The 21,549-nt window shown below is 42.3% G+C and overlaps 1 protein-coding gene across 6 annotated transcripts in view; it reads right to left on the reverse strand.

Moving 5' to 3' along the window:
• LOC120551744 (transcription elongation regulator 1-like protein) overlaps positions 1 to 21,549 on the reverse strand; it is a 51,762-nt gene that overhangs the window by 24,231 nt on the left and 5,982 nt on the right. For 3 of the 6 annotated variants that reach the window (XR_005637913.1, XM_039789287.1, XM_039789286.1), the window contains exons 3-5: positions 18,281 to 18,376; positions 17,006 to 17,141; positions 12,269 to 12,385 (exon numbers count right to left, since the gene is read on the reverse strand). Coding sequence is in view for 5 of the 6 variants with exons in the window: in XM_039789287.1 (XP_039645221.1) it covers positions 12,269 to 12,385; positions 17,006 to 17,141; positions 18,281 to 18,376 (349 nt within the window). In the remaining variant the exon portion in view is untranslated. Of the gene's footprint in view, positions 1 to 12,268; positions 12,386 to 17,005; positions 17,142 to 18,280; positions 18,377 to 19,944; positions 20,118 to 21,549 lie in introns of all 6 variants that reach the window. The other 3 variants (XM_039789290.1, XM_039789289.1, XM_039789288.1) reach the window with 3 other exon arrangements.

Below are 21,549 nucleotides of genomic sequence, written 5' to 3' on the forward strand. Positions count from 1 at the left end.
TGGGGAGTTTAAGAACAGTCAGAGACATTGCCATCGGTGCACCACCCTGTGGAGAATCACCAGATCTCTGTTTCTGGTCTGAACCCTAAAATAAAGGAAATCTGGAGCAGAATGTGCCTTGACATTATATCATTAACATTATGGATATCTATAAACACAGAGCAGCTGGCTGCAGGTGATTGACAGGTGTGTTGGCGCTGAGTCGATTAAACGGTATCATGGGAAAAGAAGAAGACGCCTTTCATCCTCTCTCTTTTTTTTTAAATCTCTCACTCGTTTTCAGTCAGGGTATGAAAAGACGATTCATCTGCATCAGAATGGGAGTGTGTGTGTGTGTGTGTGTGTGTGTGAGTGTGTGTGTGTGTGTGAGAGAGTGTGTGTGTGTGTGTGTGTGTGTGTGTGTGTACGTGGTGTGTGTGTGTGAGTGTGTGTGTGTGTGTGTGTGAGGGTGTGTGTGTGTGTGTGAGAGAGTGTGTGTAAGTGTGTGTGTGAGAGTGTGTGTGTGTGTGTGCGTGTCTGTGTGTGTGTGAGAGAGTTTGTGTGTGTGTGTGTGTGTGTGTGTGAGTGTGTGAGTGTGTGTGTGTGTGTGTGTGTGTGTGTGTGTGTAGGTACCTCAAATTCGTTTGAAGTGTCTCAATCTCATTTTTTTACTTCCTCTCTTCAGCCGTCCTTTATAATCCTTTTATTTCTTTATTTCTCTACCTTTTCTCTATTATTCCCCCCCCCCCATCCCATGTGGTTTCCATTAACTTCCGTTTCGGTATAAAATGTGAGACACTGAAAGACCAATCACAGCTAGGAGAAGCAGGTCTGGGGTTGCCATGGAAACACAGTCAGCACCAACCAATTACCATGGCGATGAAACACTTAAAACTTTAACAAAGCTCACACACAGGGGGGCGGGGGCTAAGGATGACCACATCGTCACGCAGCCAATCAGAAAGCTAAAAAATATATTTACTGAAAACTGTCGAACACAAAGACGAACAAACATTAAAACAATGTGACTGTTACGGAAAACCTCCAGTCTTCATGGAGACACAGAGTTGAAGTACTCCTGGGGAGGTTATGAGGTCATGTTGGACCTCACCTGACCTGACACCTGGATCCCTGTCTGACCCTAACCCACCTGTCTCAACTTACACAGCATGAGTTCAGAAGATAGAAACCCCTCCCCAGTAACAATGCAAAGTGTCTCCACATGTGAATCTAATCTTAACCCTTGGGAGCTTTGTTTGGACTTGTGTGAGACACATGGCGAGCGCCGACGTAGACCGTGCGTGCTGCGTGCACGCACAGAGACATTTATGCTTAACGCATCGTTCATTCCAGTATTCTCCGAAACACCAGAGGGCGTACAAACACCAAAACCTGTGAAAAAGCCAGAAGAAGAGGAAGTAGAGAGTCGAAGTAAAGGAAAGCAGGCTGCCTGGCAACGGTAGAAAACACATCCTTGATAAACACAGACCTAAACCCTGACCCTAACCCAAACCCCCTAACACAAAACCTAACCCCCCCACTATTCCTAACGCTAACCCTACTGGGATCCGAACACACCTAACCCCCTAACCCTAACGCTAACCACCTAACCCTAACCCTTTTCCTCCAGCAAAATGCTTCAGAGCTGCACGACCATGCACCGCAAACATTTGTGGAACCATCGACAAATGCTTTTTACTAACCTATCTCTGGGGAGCTTATTCTCCGGAGTCCATATGTTTTCTTTTTGCCCAGCATGTTTCCTTGGATTAGGGTGGCCCTTAAATCATGGTTGCAGTCGCCGTGGTCCTGCTGCATACCCTGCTATTCCCTGTTACACTTGCTACACTCTACAGTGCCCTGCTATTCCCTGCTACGTCCTGCTACGCCCTACAGTGCCCCACTATGCCATGAACTACTACAACTACTATTTCTAGTCACTGTTCCATTAGCTTTATTGTGACTATTACTGCCACTGTTCATCACACCCCCATCTGGCACCATTAGACACCGCCTACCAAGAGCCTGGGTCTGTCCCGTCAGACACCACCTACCAAGAGCCTGGGTCTGTCCCGTCAGATACTGCCTACCAAGAGCCTGGGTCTGTCCCGTCAGACACCACCTACCAAGAGCCTGGGTCTGTCCCGTCAGACACCACCTACCAAGAGCCTGGGTCTGTCCCGTCAGATACCGCCTACCAAGAGCCTGGGTCTGTCCCGTCAGATACCGCCTACCAAGAGTCTGGGTCCGTCCTGTCAGACACCTCCTACCAAGAGCCTGGGTCCGTCCTGTCAGACACCTCCTACCAAGAGCCTGGGTCTGTCCCATCAGACACCTCCTACCAAGAGTCTGGGTCTGTCCCGTCAAACACCTCCTACCAAGAGCCTGGGTCTGTCCCTTCACACACCTTCTACCAAGAGCCTGGGTCTGTCCCGTCAAACACCTCCTACCAAGAGCCTGGGTCTGTCCCTTCACACACCTTCTACCAAGAGCCTGGGTCTGTCCCGTCAAACACCTCCTACCAAGAGCCTGGGTCTGTCCCTTCAGACACCTTCTACCAAGAGCCTGGGTCTGTCCCGTCAGACACCACCTACCAAGAGCCTGGGTCTGTCCCAGGTTTCTTCCTGAGAGGGAGTTTTTCCTCGCCACTGTCCCACTGACTGCTTGCTCTTGGGGGAATTACTGGAATTGTTGGGTCTTTGTAAATTATAGTGTGGTCTAGACCTACTCTATCTGTAAAGTGTCCTGATATAACTGTTGTTATGAATTAATACTATAAATAAATTGAATTGAATCGTCCTGGCAACGACAGATGGGGAGAAGTCATTTTATTGCTCGTAGACTTCACACCAGCAACACCACGGCTACCATAAACCTAGCTTTAATCCCTTATCAACGTGTGAGGACCGCCAGTTTGGTCCCCACAGCGCTGGTTAACAATTAGGTCCTTACAATGTGATGCACACACACATGCACACACACACACAAAGTCGGTACATCGGCGTCTCGAGGGTAAACCTCCAATTAGTTCATTGCTGCTGGAGGCTGTGATGGATCACACACACACACACACACACACACACACACACACACACACACACACACACACACACACACACACACACACACACGAGAGGAAACAGCTGATGAAGCAACGAGCAGAAAGAAGAACAGGACGACGGAGAAAAGTTACATAAATCAGCTCTTTTTTCTCAAACTTCATCTCTTTAATTATTAATAAACTAAAATAAACTGAACCTTGTGTGTGTGTGTGTGTGTGTGTGTGTGTGTGTGTGTATGCAGCATGTCTAATCAATGGTTTCCAGTCTGATCTCGTCGCAATAAGCAAACCTGATGTGAAAATATTCACTAAATTCACTGATTGTGTTACAGCGTGTCTGTGTGTGTGTGTGTCTGTATCTGTGTGTGTGTGTGTGTGTGAGTGTGAGTTTGTGTCTGTGTGTTGAGATGGTGATTGCTAATTTTATTCTGAAAAACAGAAAGTCGGTCAGAGAAACATTTGTCTTGAAGTGAACTGAAGAGGAGACGAGAGAAAATGAAGATGAATGTTCTCAGCGTGTCGACCGTCTGTCCTGCAGGTGGCGCTGTGATTAAATGTTTTTATTACGTCCGTATTTAGCATGTAACATTAGACACATGATGAATATGAACTTCATGACTGTCTTTTATTGTTTAAAATTTTAAAACTACAGCAGTTTCAGCTTTTTATTTCATGTTTTATTCACGTTTGAGTTTCATTTATTCATCAGCCGGAGAGAGACACAGATGAGAAGAAACATTCAATAAATAAAGATGATTTGTTTCTGAGTTTGTCAGCAGTTATGAACATCTCTCTTATCCATTAATTTTGATATTTTTGTCTTTCTGTCATGAGATGGAAACAAATTTCCACAAACGTGTCTCCTTCTTGTTCTCTTTAATCTAATTAACATCCATCCAACAACAAATTAGACTTTCAAACTGTTGACAGGACGCTCCGACTGAAAACAAGATCACTTTTTACACTTTGTGTTATTAACATTTAATCCTTGGAGACTTAAAAAAGAGATTTGAAAATGTGAAACTTTTAATGTCTTGGTTAGAGAAGGGGGAAGCAAACATGATCAAAGTAAATCAAAGAAATCATTTTTTATTGTCCGTAGTTAACTTGCGATGAATCCTAAATTAAGAAGCATTTAGTCTGGTAGAGAGAACCATGTGGAAGGGCTTTGAACCTTAACCTGACATCCAAAGATCCTTTTCTTTCTCCATTTCTGTTTCTGTAAGCCATCCATAACGGCTGCATCGCTTCCTGTTTCCCTAACCTGTAACCATGACTACAGATCTTGCTCATCAGATTCATGCATTCACACACCAGTCGCACAGCCGAAGTTCAGTGTCATGCCCAAAGAAACTTTTTTTAAGAATATTTTTGGGGGTATTTTGGCCTTTAATTGATAGGCCAGTTGTAGACTGTAAAGGGGGGAGAGAGATGGGGAAGAAATGCAGCAAAGGGCCACAGGAAAGGACTGATCTTTGGTACACTGGGCCCAAACTCTACCAGGTGAGCTACCAGGGCGCCCGTGCCAATAGACACTATTACATGCAGACTGCAGGGCCAGGGATCAAACCACCGCCCTTCCAATTGATAGTCGCTCTACCATCTGAGCCACAGCCGCCCATGTGTGTGTGTGTGAGTGTGTGTGTCTCTGTGTGTCTGCAGTATAAAAGCTGTAAAGATGAGCTATGAGCTGTCTTCCTGAAAAACACCAATTACATCCTGCAGAATAGTTGTTGTGTGTGTGTGTGTGTGTGTGTGTGTGTGTGTGTGTGTGTTAGAGTGTTCAATAAAGCTCTGGTCTCAGTTTATAGAGTCACTTTATCAAACTGCTCCTGAACACAACAGAGATCAGGAGGTTTTTACTGACACAGAGGGTGTGAGTTACTTTGATTTCAAACTGCAGCGCAGTGTTTTTTCACCTTTTTTTAACTCTGTAAATTCTCAGGGTGTTGCGACCATTAAGGTGCATAAAATCACACCTCCACCAGACAAGTGATCGGAAAAGCATCTATGAAGAAATCGAGACGATTTTTACAGATATGGAAGCATTGTTAACTTCCGTCCTATTACAATCAGTGAGGAATCTGTTCCAGTATCTCCCTCACACTTTGATAGGTTAGCATCTTAAAACACTTTCCTCAACTGGCAGCGACACAATAGCACCTAAACCAAGTAAAGATCAGTTGAGCAAACTGTGGATTATAAAAACATTTTGGACTCAGTTTAAAAAGGAATATCTAATGGATGAGAGATCCTCTTCTGTGAAACAGTCTTAAGATATGTGGTATTAATCAATGAGGAGAAACTGCCCTAGCATCTTTGGAAAATGGGGAGAATTACAGATGTTTATGTGGGCAGAGATGGAAATGTACATTCTTGTCTTGTTAAGCTACAATTCAGGATAACCATGAGAAGACAACTACGGTTTCCTCTTGAAATGAAGAAGTGATGAGTCTCAACAATTGAGAGTGTTTTGCAACTATAATAGGTGGATAAAACCAGCAGACCTCCACTGGGAATCTCCTGGATTTGGTTAGGACATCCAACCTCATCCCCACATCTGCTGTCCCAGCTCTGAAACTGTCAGGCTGGTGGCAAACAGGGGACTCAGACACGCAGTTAAAGTCACAAAAGGGTTTCCACAAACACAGGGCAGAACAGTTGAAACCAACAGTTCCTAAGCACACAGGGGAAACGGCTGTAACGCTCGACACGAGGGTAGAAGATGAACTGGCAGAGAAAGAAGAGAAAGGAGTGAATATGAACACATTAGGGAGACAGAGACAGGCGCAGGACATTAGGGCTAGCAGGTGATCACACAAGGTGTGAAGGCACATAACGACCTTAAGGAAATTACCTGCGGAGGAAACATGTATCAAAATAAAAAAGGAAGTGAGCAAAGTAAGAAGACATGAAAAAATATGAAAGAAAAGTAAAAACATGAGGAAAGAGTGGGAGCGGGACAGAAACAGCAGATGAAACATCGATGGCAGCCTAGCTATGCACTGCTTATGTGTTATTGATTAGGGGACGAACCAATCACAACCCTCCTGGGCGGTGGCGGCGCCCTTTCACAATAGATATCGAAGATCCCAAGCTGATCATGACACAGACAAGTCAATGATTTATGGTGCTGATTCCTCTCATAGCTGGTTGGTTCCAGGCTTAAAACTCGATATATCAGCATTTAATGAAAGGTCAACAGAGATGTTGAACAGGGAAAATCCCTCTGGAACCAGAGCCGTTCATAAAGTGAGCTTTATTGTGGTATGCGTATGAAGAACATGTTATAGTTGTCTGAGGGGGGGAGGGGCTCAAGGTGAGGACCAGGTGCAGATACCAGAGATTAAAGTCCAGAGCAACAGGACTGAACAGATCAGATATATCTTTAGGAGAGATTGTTGCATGGATTCCATCGTAGGAGTCGGCATCGAGAACCGGTTCCAACTTTGTGTCAAAAACCAGATTCCAATAGAATCGTTATCAAATTGTTACTGAATTTGATTGTGAAATTTAGTTTGGAATCTGATAATCGGTTCCAGATTTAACACGCGCAAGTTTTGGTTTCAGTAGCGATGGGCCGCACTTCCAGCAGGTGCTCGTTGTGTAGCAGCCGTGGAGCACAGTAAGTGGCGCTCCAATGTCCGGCTTTATTTCACGTTGAAAAAGCGATAAAACTGTGAATCACCATGGAATCCAAATTAAATCTTCCTCTTTTCTGTGAAATAATCATGTGACCTGTTTCGAGGGTAAGAATCGGAATTGTTAAAATCAAAACAAAGCCCAACCCTAAACATTAACCCGATCACTGTAGATAATCTACTCATCCGAATATTCAGCAGTGTGTGTGTGTGTGTGTGTGTGTGTGTGTGTGTGTGTGTGTGCGCGTGCGTGCGTGCGTCCGTGCCCTTTATTATTCAGAACTCATTACCTCATTAAACACACACAACACACACACACAAGTTAGGATGAGAGGAGCAGGGGATTGTGGGAAGAAGATTAAACAATGCCTTTGAGAAATGAGACACACACACACACACACACACACACGCTCACACACACACAGTTTCGGGATAATCAAACAAAGCAGAAACAAAGAGCTGTAACGAGCTGTTTTTTTAAAAGCTGATGAATCATGTATTATTGATGAAGCAGCACAACACACTAAACAAAAAAACTTATTTTTAGACTTTGTGTTGAGTTAATTCATTTTATTTTTAATTAGTTAATCATCTTTTTATTGACAAATTAAGACGTTATAGTTTTCAACTAACCACTTCAGTCACATGTTGAAACAGAGGAGCCTCTGATTTCAAAAGTCTTCAATCCTCCTAAAAACATCGGACCAGTCACCCAGACAAACTGAAGAGAGGGTGGCACTAAAAGTTCTCCCAACATTCACAAAAACGAATTTCTTGCTAGAATACTTATTTTAATACATAGAAATGTTGTTGAATGATTGGCAGTTGCAGATCAATAGATCAACAAATCAGTGAATGAATATCTGAGAGCCATTTACACAATGCCTCTGATTTTGGTCTGATCCGTTTGTTCTTCTCCCCGCTGCTGTTTTTTTATTTGCTTTGTGTTGCTGTTAGTCAGATAATTTTCTAAAATGACACGCTGAGCTGCAGATTTGTCTCGCTGCTGCAGGAAACAAAGCAGACGGTGGGGCTTCAGATCCACAACAGTATGAAATCAACAAGAGCTGAATCATAATTATCAAACAATAAAGAACCAGTGAGAGTCTGCAACGATATGCTGCGGAAAAAAACATTAGAGAGACCACAAGTCCCACAATGCAACAGCAACCAGTCCCATTATGCAACAGCAACCAGTCCCTTGATGCATAATGGTTTCCTCCTCTTTATTCTGTCTGTGTGTTGATATTCACTACTAACAGGGTAAAGAAACCAGAACGTTTTTCTGAGCTGCCGACCCAAAAAACTGGAATCAGCAGAGAGAATGGGGAGACACTAGCTAGCATCACTAGCTTATCTTTGAAATATAGTTAGCCTAAAACTAGTCTCTTGCCAGATCTTCCTCCACAGTGGTGCAAAGTCAGGTCTGGCTAGTCCACACATTCCTGGATGGGAGAAAAACCTGCTCTGGTTTATTGACATTTCTTTAAACCAATCACAATCATGGTGGGCGGGGCTACGCTCTGGATGGAGCCACGGTGCCTCTGCTAAATAGTCTCAGGAAGGAACTTGTTTTGGTGGAACATGTGTACGTTCAAAAGTAGTTTTAGTCGTGCAGCAGAAAACTCAGATTGGACAGATAGTCTAGCTAGCTGTCTGGATTTACCCTGCAGAGATCTGAGGAGCAGTTAACCATAGTCCTCACAAATCCACCAGAGGTTAGAACCCCAACACAAAGACAGGGGGCCAGTCATGTAACAGAGATCAGGCAGAGGAAGGGGACGCACATCCTGCCGAAAAGATCGTGATCCGGCAGAGTTCCGGCCGCACCGGAACAAATCTCGGAAGTGGAATGTCGTGGACATATACTAACCTAAAACTAACATTTGCATATTTGACTTTGTAGCAAAATGCTTAATCTTAATTTACAGAAATATAGTTAGCCCAAAACTGATAATTGGATATTTGACTTGGTAACAAAACGCTTGCTGCGTAACATTGGACGTATTGTTAGCTTAGCGTCTCCCCATTGTCTTTGCTGATTCCTCACGTCTGTTTCCACTTTTGTCTACATAAAAACTCAGCTTTGTGGGTCGGCATCTTATAAAAACTTAAGTTATAGATTATACACATTGATGATAGTAAATATCACCACACAGCAGCTTTTACGCATGTTTCTTTTGTTTGCTAGCAGACAGAATTGATGACGAGGCACCTTCACACAACACATCAATAGAAGCAGAGAGTTGTTTTCCCCCAGTTGGCGTGGCTTTCAGATTTTCATGCATTGCGCTCTGTCTCTATAATTCATCCGCAACCACAGACTATAAAAATTGTAATAACAGACAAAACTTCTGAAAAGTGAAGCCAAAGCTGAATCTCCCTAAATCTGCATTCTCTCTAACTTCCAGCAGGTTGCGACTCCACTGGCTCCAAAAAGACTTCTCTCTTGATTTATTACCTCAGTAAACATTTTCATACTGAGTTTATGGTCTCAATCTCTAGTTTCAAGTCTTCTTCAACACTAGTGTTGGTCATCTTACTTTAAAAAAGTAATTACTTCTCCCAAAAGTAATTGAGTTAGTAACTCAGTTACCACATTGTAAAAGTAATTAGTTAATTAGCAAAGTAACTGTGACGTTATTTTTTATGTTCTATAACGCTATTACATTCTATAACATCTTTAAATGTCAAAGATGTTTATATTAACTGATTGAAGAATAAAAACACTATATACAGTATCACCTGTTGTTGACCCGAAAAATCGAGCGTTGCTTGTTTTAACAGAGTGGCTCCGTCTCCTTCGCTGGAGATCACGCTATCTGCATTTCGGCTTAGGGTTGGGTTGGCAGCAGCAACAAGCGTCGTGTTAGCATGTGTTGATGTGAGGGGCTTCATAAGATTCAAGTTGCTTATGGCAGATGTAGATAAAGTCTTTTTTCCTGGGCATAGCGTGTATGTTACATAAACATTCTCGCCTTTAATTTCAATGAGCGAGAAGTAGTGCCGGTACTTCCAGTTCGAGAACACTACCTTTTAAATTTCCCTGGCTCGTCGCTGTCTTGTGTTTAGTAGTAGTCAGAGCGTGCAGTCATATGCAACGGTGTCATCATCCCCACCCCTGCTCTCTCCAGGCAGCTGATGTCACCTCGCACTTCATTCAACCAAATTGTAGTAACGTGCCACTTTACATTCTCAGTAACGATAACGGTGTTGCAACGATGGGAAAAGTAATTAATTAGATTACTCCGTTACTGAAAAAATAACGCCGTTAGTAACGCCATTATATTTAAACGCCGTTACTCCCAACACTGTTCAACACAGCACGATGTTCATTTAGTAAATGATGCTTCCATTTATTTTAAAATAGACGATAAAGCACAGGATGCTTTACCTGTCAATCAGGACAGAGGCTTAGCAATGCTAACTATGCTAACACTGGGGACATTAAAATAGACCTCAACTTGTTTTAGGCTGCACAATGCCATGAAACCATGAACAACCATGTCATCCTTCCCAGTTCCACACTCTCAAAAATCATCACATCTGGTTGCAAAAAACAAAGATGGTGACACCCATATCTCCAAACTCAAGGCTTCTAAACAGCAGTCCACAAACCAACGGGAGACTGCTGCATGCGTTATATTTACAGTCTATGGCTGCAACAAGACCACAATTCCCATAATTCAGCATCACGTGACCTCAGGTAAGAATCACCCTGGTTCAGTTTGACATTTTAGAAACTGGCAAAACAATGAATGTTTATATGAGAACTCAGATGTTTTTGTATTTTCTGAGCCTGCTCAGTGCAGACTGCAGAGAGGAATCCTTGGTTTAAAAAGTAAAATATTCAAACAACAATAGCTCTGAATGTTTTAATCATCTTAAACCATCTATAGCCATCTTTAACTAGCTTTAACCATCTCTAACCATCTTTAACTAGCGTCAACCATCTATAACCATCTTTAACTAGCTTCAACCATCTATAACCATCTTTAAGTAGCTTCAACCATCTATAACCATCTTTAACTAGCTTCAACCATCTATAACCATCTTTAACCAGCTTTGGCCATGCTGCAGAGTCTAATATGAAATAATAAAACCAGATTTAGACGTCAGACCTTTCTTCTTCATGTTTTACTTATAAAGATGTCATGTCTGTATGATCTACAATGACTCAGCACAGTTCTGTTTAAAGCTGCAGCAGCACCGTTAAACCTTTCATCTAGAACCAGAACAGAACACAACCAGAAGAGAAGCAGAACCTGTTATTGATCCACAATAACTGAGGAGATTTCAGGATCATGATGTGCCTCCTTCATTTGAACCAGAAGGGAACCAGAACAGAACAGGACAGAACAGAACCACAACCAGAAGATGTTACTGATCCAGAAACTAATAAAAGCAACATTTTGCAGCATCTGCACATAATTCTATGTTAAGTTTGGGTGTAAAGTCGAAACTAAACGAAACGCTGAAACTATTTTGTTTAATACTATAGATTAATAAGATACAATTAATCTCAGTTTGCTCTGGCGTAAAGTCCAAACTAACCAGAATAGTGTCGCAGAAAATGACATTTTCACTTTCTTTGGCCAATCAGTAAAAAGCACTATTCTTGGAGTGTTTATTATTATTATTATTAAAACTGTGTTGTCTCTCTTGCCAATTGTCTTTGAACACTTAGCTCAGCAATAGCAAAGAAGCTAACAGCTAAAAACAGCTAACGTTTGTAACATTAATCAACAAACAGCCACAGAAAGGTAACGTTACATAAACCAGGACAACGCGTTATGATTAGGTGATAATTTACAACCTTAACCTGCAGCTAGGTTTAGTGCAAAATAACAACAGTGACTTTGAGTGATGACACGTCAACTACAACATGGGTAATATAATGTTATGGGCAGATTAAACTAATGTTATATGTTTGTTATATGTAACAAACATATTGATTGCCTACACTGGAAAACTGTTATGAATTAACGTTAGTAGCTGTTAATTAGAAGGTTATATAACCCGAGTCTGCTGCCAACAAGTCGATAATCCTCTATCTCTGCTCGTGGAAAACAAAAGCGTGATTATTAATCAAAATCATAATAGTTATCCAAGGGATGTAACTAATCTGTTCCGGAGAACATGTTGCTGATGTAAAACAGCCGCTCGCTCCTCCTCATTCTTCGAGTTATTCCACCTTTCAAAACGATGCACCATGACTTATTTTACGGAGGACTTTACACCTAGTTTTAAGTTGTAATTTATGACTATGTTCGAATTATTCAGCTAGTGCAACCCTAAAAAAATGTCAGTAGTGCGTAAACTCTGACCTAAGTGAGAACTGTTGTTGAAACTAGTCTACCTTTGAACTTACGCACAGATGGTGCAACCCAGAGCAGGATATCACTCAATACCAGCATTTTAATCTCGGTCAGATGAAATAAAATAATAAACTAAAGAACAAAGCAGCTGACAGCCACGTGTGAACAGGACGTGTTCCCCCTAACCCTGTGTGATCAATAACCTGCTCCTGATCCAGAACCTGTTACTGATCCAAAAGAGAAACCAGCTGATGAGGAAACAGACTGACCTGTTGGAGGAGCAGTGAGGAGAGGCAGCTGAAGAGGAGACGCAGCGAGGAGCTGGAGGGAGGAGGAGGCGTGTGGCTTGGTGTCTCTGGTCTTTGTGGCGTCTCTTCTAACTCGACCTGCACACACAAACATGTTGGCCTGGTTCTCCATCACTGCCTTGCTCAGTGACACTTCAGCACTTTTGTAAACTTAGAACTAACCAAAAGATTCAGCTGACTCAAACAGGTTTCATGATTCTTGCGTTCAGAGTGGTCGGGGCGCTGCGGACAGCACGCATGGTCGTCACGAACCGTCTGGTCTTTCATACTTATTGTGGTCAGAGTGGCTCAAAGAAACGACTTCTTCTCTCCTGTAGCCAATCATTGCAACGTGGTCTATACAAACATGTCTGCGTTGTTACAAAGTCTTGGAGGTCCGCGGCTTTGCGCTCAGACCCTCAACTAACGGTCGCCCAGGCCGCGTTTGTGTCATATCGCCATCCGCGCCGGCCATGCTGAACGCAAGAAGCATGAAACAACTTTTTTTTTTTTCATATTGGGGCTGTAACTAAATCTGCAGTCTGTTCTGTGAGCCTGAAAATCCATCCAAAACTACTGCTAATGTTCCCGGACTTTCAGGAAAGTTATCTTAAAAAAACGAGATAAATCGGAGGTGATAAGCTGAACAATGAAATGTAGTCATATAGAAGAGGACGCACAAATCAGATGTTCTGTTCTGTCAGATTAATGTAGTGGGGTAAAAACTACAATATTTCGGTCTGAAACATAGCGGAGTAGAAGTAGAAAGTGGCATAAATAGAAAACACTCAAGTTAAGTACAAGTACCTCAACATTTGGACTGAAGTACAGTACTAGAGTGAACATACTTAATTACATTCCACCACTGGTGTCAAGGGGGTTAATGCTGTGCTTGTTGTGACACTACTGCAACAGATAGAGGACTCAAACGAAGAGCAGACTCTAAAGTATAACAGGGTTTAGATCAGAGGAAATCAGTCCAAGAACAAGCAGAGGTATCCAAAAAACAGTGCGCTAAGCTCTCATCTGATCTATATCCACAAGAAGTATACACGAGAGATAATGCTGCAACGTTAGACACAGGGGAACTGAGATGAACTGGCACAGAGAACAGGACACAGAAAAAATACTCTGAGGAGGAAGATAATGAGGGACAGGTGAAACTTATCAGGGCGGGGTCGGCAATCACAAAGCACAGGAAGTTAAGTATCTCCAAGTAGATATTGGTGTAACTGCCATCTGTGGTTGATTCATTCTGCATTCAGACATCCAGACAGGATTGCTTCTAGGTTAAAGTTTCTTTATTCGGGTCTTCAGGTCAGTCCCAGGTCAGTCCCAGGTCTCTGCAGAGTCACAGGTCAGTCCAAGGTTTCTGCGAGTAGTCCCAGGTTAGGAGTCCCAGATCTCTGCAGAGTCCCACGATGCCTCTCTCTGCAGAGTCCATATGGTGAATGCGGAGATTCTGAGCTTGGTGCCAACGTTATTGCAGATCTTCGAGCAGAGCAACAATGTTAAGTGTTCCTCTGACTGGTGCAGGACGATTAGCGAGACTCGTTATATTTTTTTTTTGCAAAATTTTTTTTTCTTTATTAAGAGTAGAGGCTTGAGATTGAGAGAACTAGATGATTAAAATGACATTCAGAGGGAATGAATAACTCTACAGCAGGTCTGAGATCTGAAACTGAGTCAAACGCTGTGGACTTAAACAGCCAAACACAAGCACACAGACACAGCTAACACACACACACACACACACACACACACAGCGAACACACAAGCAGTTTAATGAAAGCAGGCTGCCAGTCAGAGCCCTCAGTTGCCTAACGCCCACACACAACTTAATGTGAGTCCCCGCTTGCTGCCAAGAACATCACTACAACTGCAACACACACACAAACACACACACAAACAATGTAGTCTCCTACAAATCACCTCCATTTGTTTGACAGAAACTCTGTCAGAATCCACAATCATACATTCACATCTAAAATAACGACTTGGTTTGAAGTAAGTATCGTCTGTACAAGACCACCTGAAATTGATCGTCATGGACATCTGGAGGTCTTTTATCATCTCTATGTGACGATGTGTTGTTGTTCCTCAACACTGACGTCTGACATTTGATGTCTCTGATCCTACTTTTGCTGTTGAATTTACAGAATTCAGCATTTAGAGCGTTTCCTTGTTGCTGTATTCACTTCCTTCATCCGGTTATGTAACACAGCATTCAGGCCTTATTCATCTTTTATCGTTGCACAGGCTCGTTGTTGGAGACATCACGATTTTATTCAATGTGCTGTTGTGTGATTTAAAATCCGAATAAAATTTCACATGCAGACAGTTTCCATATGTTACCATGTTTAGAAAACCTGAGACAAATCAATCCTGACAGTGTAAACTGAACAGAAACTGAGCTTTAGCCAGAAAACCTCTACAACACGAACACACACCCACGTTCACAAAAATAAAAGCACATTTAATCTGCATTTGTTTGCTTCCACAAGCCCCTGACAGCCTGTGAACGTCTCTCAAACAAATTAACAGAGAGGCTTCTGGGGAAAAACATATGACATAAATACATCCGAGTGCAAACCAACCGAGGAATTCAGTTTCTGTTTTAATTAGAAACAGAATCTGTTTTAATGACGGAATCACACATGAACAACATGAAGAGATAAGACTGAAAACCAGTCCAGTTATATCTAGTCTAGTCAAATGTAATTCAGTGCAGTCAAATTTCTGTCAGTCAGAACCCAAACAGCCCAATCTCACATCCGTGAGCAAACACTGACAGTTTCACAATTATAAGGCTGACATTTAAAGTGGAGCTAAAGTTTCTCTGACGTCCTATAGTGATTAAACTCTAATGTGAAACTTTTCTGTTGAAAAACAACCTCATTATTGTTTCTCTAAATGATCATTGATGTCTTCAAATAAGAATCTGAGTTTAAGATTAAAAACATATTCATAAAAATGTGAGCCACGTAATTCTTCAGCTCCAACCCTGTCGTTGTCTCGAGTCATTTAATAAAACACATAAAGACAGAAACATTTCTGCTGTCTCAGGTCTGCAGCAGCAGAATATTCCCATCATGCTTCACTGGATGATTTTAAATTGACCAATCATCTTCATATTACATTTGACAGCACAACACACACACACACACACACACACACAGTCTCTAAACGGCGAGCCACACAGCCAATCAGCTCCCAGCAATGAGCACTGTTGTCATGGAAACATGGCAAACGTTAATGCAGTACTCAAAAAGCACATCTGGTCTCCAAAAGACGCTGGTTTGATCCCAGCTGCCAACAGGAATTGATGCTTTTCACAATAAATGTGAATAAGAATTGTCTTTGCTGGACGGGAAAACATTTGTCAAGTAACCCTCGGAACGCGCCCCAAGTGTCCTGGCAGATGCAACGACTTGATGCAGAGTCGCTCGGACGTTATGCACATGTGGGAACCAAGGCGGCTGCAGTTTTTTAAATGAGTATTTTCTTTGCTGGGCGGGAAATCATTTCTTAGTTGTTTTTTTTTACGTGCCCCGGGTGTCCTGGCGGCAGGTAAAGTCCCTCTAAATCTTCTGTGACATTAGATTCATGTCCGACATGATCCCGACTTCCTCTGATGTCATGCGCACGTGGGAACCATGATGTCATGACATCGAGGCGGGCGAAAGTTTTAGAGCCAAGCACCGAGGTGGAGAACATTTAATCTCTAAACAGCGTGCACCTTTCTGCTGCGGTTTCCGGGTTGAACAACATGTTTCCTCTGAACGTTGTGCAGCGAGTGTTGAGGTTTGTTTTCTCTGGCTTAGTGGGCATGTCAGAGATGTTACCCAATCACCAGAGACGTGTCTGTAAACCTGGTGGGCATGTCAGAGATGTTACCCAATCACCTGAGACGTGTCTGTAAACCTGGTGGGCATGTCAGAGATGTTAACCAATCACCAGAGACATGTCTAAACTTGTGGTTATAAAAAGACTCCCTAGCTCTCCACTGGCTGGAAGACCCATGATGGGAAACGCAACAGGATGATTGTTTATATCAACCCTTCATTGTGATTGATTGACTACCATTGAAGTCACTGTTCCATTATCTTTATTCTGACTATTACTGCCACTGTTCATCATAACCCCAACCGGCCCGTCAGACACCGCCTACCAAGAGTCTGGGTCTGCCGAGGTTTCTTCCTAAAAGGGAGTTTCTCCTCACCACTGTCGCAATAGCCACTGCTAATGCTTGCTCTTGGGGCAATTATTGGAATTGTTGGGGCTTTGTAAATTATAGAGTGTGGTCTAGACCTACTCTATCTGTAAAGTGTCTCGAGATAACTCTTGTTATGATTTGATACTATAAATAAAATTGAATTGAATTGATATTTGTCTGATTTGAACCTATGTTGAGAGGTTAACAGATCATCTTCAGTCCGTGGGGTTAAAACATCAGCTGTAGATCACCTGCAGAGATTTTTAACAAAGTGATAAATGGGTCTGATAACATTTAAATGAATCAGATCTAACAGGAAGTGAGGGTTTCTGTGACTTCCTGTTCAAACTGAAGGCGGCGCGCATGTCTCCGCCACCGGCTGCATGAACAAATCCAAACATGTTTTAACAAGGAGTCAGGGCTAACAGAGGAGCTGTGTTTCTGATTGGACAGATGATTTCAGTGTCCCAGCCAATCAAAGGCCTGCATCTGGCTCCACCCACCTGTGTCAGGTGATCTCAGCAGCGAGCGAGTCCTGGGGGTGTGTCTCTCTGGCCTCTGGCTGATGTGATTGGTCAGGAGGAGGGGCTTGTCTCTCCTCTGGAACACTTCCTCTGGAGAGATCCAGCCTTCAGCTAGCTGCACACATGTTAGCATGTTAGCATCATACTAATGTCTGTCTGTGTGTGTGTGTGTGTGTGTGTGTGTGTGTGTGTGTGTGTGTATTTACCTATGGGATTATTTTTGTTCCTTTAATTCCAAGCAAAACAATTGTCACCTCAAAGGTAAAACTTAAAACTTGTAAACAAAACAGTTGTAGTCAACGTGTGTAGTCATAAACTATTGGTTTTTTATTTGTCTGATATTATGACCTTTTGTTTCCAGTTCCCTCTGCTTATTTCGCAGTGATCAGTCTTATTCTCTCTCCAGCATGTTTGCAGTTTTGCTCCCAGCTTTCTCGTGTGCGCTTTCAAAGTCTTTGTTTGCCATTCTGGCACAAACCTCTCTCGTGGGCGGGTCTTACAGGTATGTGTCCCCATTGGTTAATGAGTTTTTGGAGTATGTTTGAGTGACAGCTCAGTGCCTGCCTGCACCTGATGTTTCAGTGCAGCTAATGTTAGAGACTTTGGAGGACACACAAACCACTCTACTCAGATCATGGTTACTAGATGTTTGTGGTTTCGTTTTGTTAAGTTACTAGCTAGCTAGTAAAGCTGTGTAAGTTACTTTTAATGTAAGCTAACTGTTAACGTTATCTAAAACAAATGCTAGCCAAGTAACGTTGGCTTACTGTAGCTACGTTACTGAGCTAATTTGCCATGGAATCATGTAGGCTTAGTGAGGCCTTCCTCAATGGAGCTGTATTAGTGATCGTCTTCTCTCTGTAGAAGAATGGAACATTGTGGGACCTGCAGGACCCGAGCAGAGCTACGATGCTGTCCCAGGTAGGTCAGTAGCTATATGGTCTATTATGACAAGTTATTATCGAGCTAACTACAAATTGTTGTAGTTGCTTTTGGACTGATAATACACTATGCTAGGGTATTGGATAAGTTGTACTATGTAAATTGAGACTGATCATTGAGAAGCAAACTGTAAAAAAAAGACATATTATCAAATGAAAAAAGAACAATAGTTTACGACTACACACATTTTTTGTTTGCAAGTTTGAACTTTTACCTCTGAGGTGACAAGTGTTTCGCTTGAGTTCGTGATTTTGTTTGATACTTGAGAAGTCTTGCTTGGAATTAAAGGCACAGAAATAATCCTATGTTTACCATGGGGAGAGGATGAAGAAGATGAGGAGGATGAAGATGTGAAGAGCGATAGAACGAAGGAACGAAAGGAACCACTTCAACAGCCGGACGTTCCCACTGAAACGACAAGAACACTTTTTACTTTTTTATCTCCTCTGTGAGTCACCTGCTCAGAACCTGAGAACCACGGGACCTTTCCAGTTACGTAAAGAACCAGAAGAATATAAGGCCGGTTACACACTGGAAGCGTCGCGCGAGCGTATCAGCTGCGTGGCGTGTCTGTTTATATTTCGGCTCCCATGTTAACAGGTTAGAGCTTACACACTGCCGGCGTGAGAAGCGTTTCCAGGCAAAATAGAATAGGAAAATATGTTTATATGTCATTGACACAAATACATATTAATAAATGACATATTGATGTTTGAAAGTCTAGGTTTTGACATCAATGTAGATATAAATGTAATACAAAATTTCAGAGAAAAGATTTTCAAATATTGCACCTGTCATACAGAACGAAATATTCTGTAACATATTTTGCAGAAAATCCTGCCGACGTTGTCTTGCTTTAATCAAATCAGTAGGCTATATATAAAGGGTAGGATAGGCTACGATAACAATGTAGTGTGTGTTCTGAGTGACAGTCCAACATCAGATAGGCTATATAGGCTCTTTATAGCTACACAAAGTTGTTCAGACAGCCCACTTACCCATTTATCAGAGTTTGAATCTGTCGGCACTATGTCCCGAGATCAGCCCTCCCTGTACCTAGCAGCAGGAGCAGCGCCACGTCAGACACGCTTCTGGTATGTAGGACACAGAAAAATCCACGCAGCTGACACGCAGCTGAGACGTAACAGAAACGCCACGCTCGCGAGACATGTGCAGTGTGTAACCGGCCTAAGTGTTCCGTGTTCTCCCCACAGAAAGGGCAACCCAGTGTACAAAAGAATACTACTCGGTATTCCACATTTGTTTGTTTAATTTCTTGCTGTTCACAAAGGGAAACCAGGTAATAAACCTGAAATAATAAGAAATGCAATATTTCAATTCTCATGTGCATACTACAAACAGGTCCCCAGTTCTAATAACATTAATCAAATACAAATTAATCAAATACAAATCAATCAACATTAATCAAATACAAATATTTAATTATTATTATTATTATTATTATTATTATTATTATTATTATTATTATTATTATTATTATTATTATTATCATCATTACCATCACCATTATTCCACAATAACAATAACACTCATTTCATAATTGTCATGTACACGCTTCACATGTCAAATCATAAACCTACCAAAAGCCTATGCAAAGCCTATGCAAGATGCATGCAGTGTTTCTGCTAACAGCTGGAAACTACAGCTCCCAAAATGCCCCGCGGTAAAACAGGAAGTAAACGTCACTTACGTTAAACGCCGGTCCGCGATTCATACTTCTACAGACATTCATAAAGCTAAAGAAAGTAAACATGAACGGACACGTATGGTGCAGCAATATCACAAGTCTAAACAGCAGCTTCATCTCACAACCTCGCCATCAGTTAACCAACCTGGCATAGCGTTGTCTTTAACGTGCAACAAACGTAACCACAGCACAACAACATAGCATGGCAACAGATGAAGCGCACATCATAAACAGACAAGAAAACATTTGTAATTAAGAGAGAGCTTACCAAGTGGCTGCACACCGGGTTGACAGTCATCACAAACTGAATGAATCTCGTGCTTCCTTTTCACGGAGTAATCACCGGTCACCTGTAGCCTACTCACAGCACACTCCTCTTAAAGAGGGACTACACTATCGGGCTGCTACACCGCAAACGTTCTTCCAGAAGTGTCACTAGCTCTGGTTTAAGGTAAACATTTTGATTGATTGATGTAATTGATTGATTAAGCATGTAAATAAAAAATAACAAACTTTCAGACATGACAAAACTCCACAGAAAACACAACAATAAGGAACTGATGGAACAGAAATAATCAGTAGGACAACATGTTCTAAATGTTCACACATTTAAAAACAATCTGTTGTCAAGGTTTCAGCTCAGTGTGTACCTTCTCTTTAAAGCTGTCAGAGTTAATCAGTTTTCTTTGTTCAGTCCCCATAAACTTAGAGGAGAAATGGAATCAGAAAGTCTGCTTATAAGATGTTAAACTCTGCCACTGAAGAGCTGTAAGAGATAATTACCACGCCACCAATAATTAACAGACAATTATTCTCTTTGCCCTCAGGGATCATTAAAGTTTCATCTTATCTCCAGACTGCAGAGAAGCCACTTCACATTAGGCGACTGAAATAATCGCTGTTTTAACTGGTGAACTTGAAACCATTCACAGATGTTATCAGAGAAACAGACTGATGCAGTAACACTGATCTATCGACGGCTTTAACTTTAAACTAACAGCTTCCATTCAAACCGTTTAGACAGTTTAAGAGATTTTATCATGAAGAGATAAGATGAAACATGACAAGTCTTGAGATTCTTCAGAACGGCCAAAGGTTCATCATGATTTAATGATGTGCAATGTGCAGAGGAAGACTGAGAGCAGCTCAAAAGTATGTGCTACAAGTGTCTAACGCTACTGCTCGGTGGCTAAACCGTAACTTTATGTCACAGCACCGTTCAACCTGCTCATGAAGTTATGTTCAATATGATTGACAGCGCTGGGCTAACCCACAATTAAATTTGCCATGAACATTAGCTGTATGTGTAGCAGATCAGTCTACAGCACTTTGGTCTTTCCCCCTTACTCCCCGCCTCTAAGAGACTTCAGGCAGGATGAGAGCCACAGTTAGGCCGCAGCCAGAGACTACAGATGGCGGCCCACATGGACGCAGCGGTTCAGTCCTCTCCTTTTTGGTGTTTGGTTTGGCTGTTTGTGTCCATGTTGTTACTCTGTCCTAATTACATTCTGCTCGATGAACAGCATCTCCAGCCAGCTTGATCTACTAAAAATTGGGTTACGCATGTGAGTATACAGTTACAGACGAGTTTTTCGGCTGTCAAGACATCCGGTGGAAATGGCCAGGCCCCCGGGCTCTCCATGACTGACCATCCCCGCAGGTAGGAGATAGAACCTCTAAATCCCACTGACATCTCTTTCCTCTGCAAATCTCACTATTTGAAACTGCCTCTGAAAACGGGCGAATCTCAACGAGCCCCATAGTTGACGTCAACTATTGCGGCTCCTCCTCATTTGGCTCTAGTCTCTCTCTTTGTCACGCCCCAACATTTGCATAGGCTACACAACTGACCTGAGATCAGTTAGTCTTCTGA

This window comes from Perca fluviatilis, chromosome 21, assembly GCF_010015445.1.
Source record: "Perca fluviatilis chromosome 21, GENO_Pfluv_1.0, whole genome shotgun sequence".
NCBI classification, from domain to species: Eukaryota; Metazoa; Chordata; class Actinopteri; order Perciformes; family Percidae; genus Perca; species Perca fluviatilis.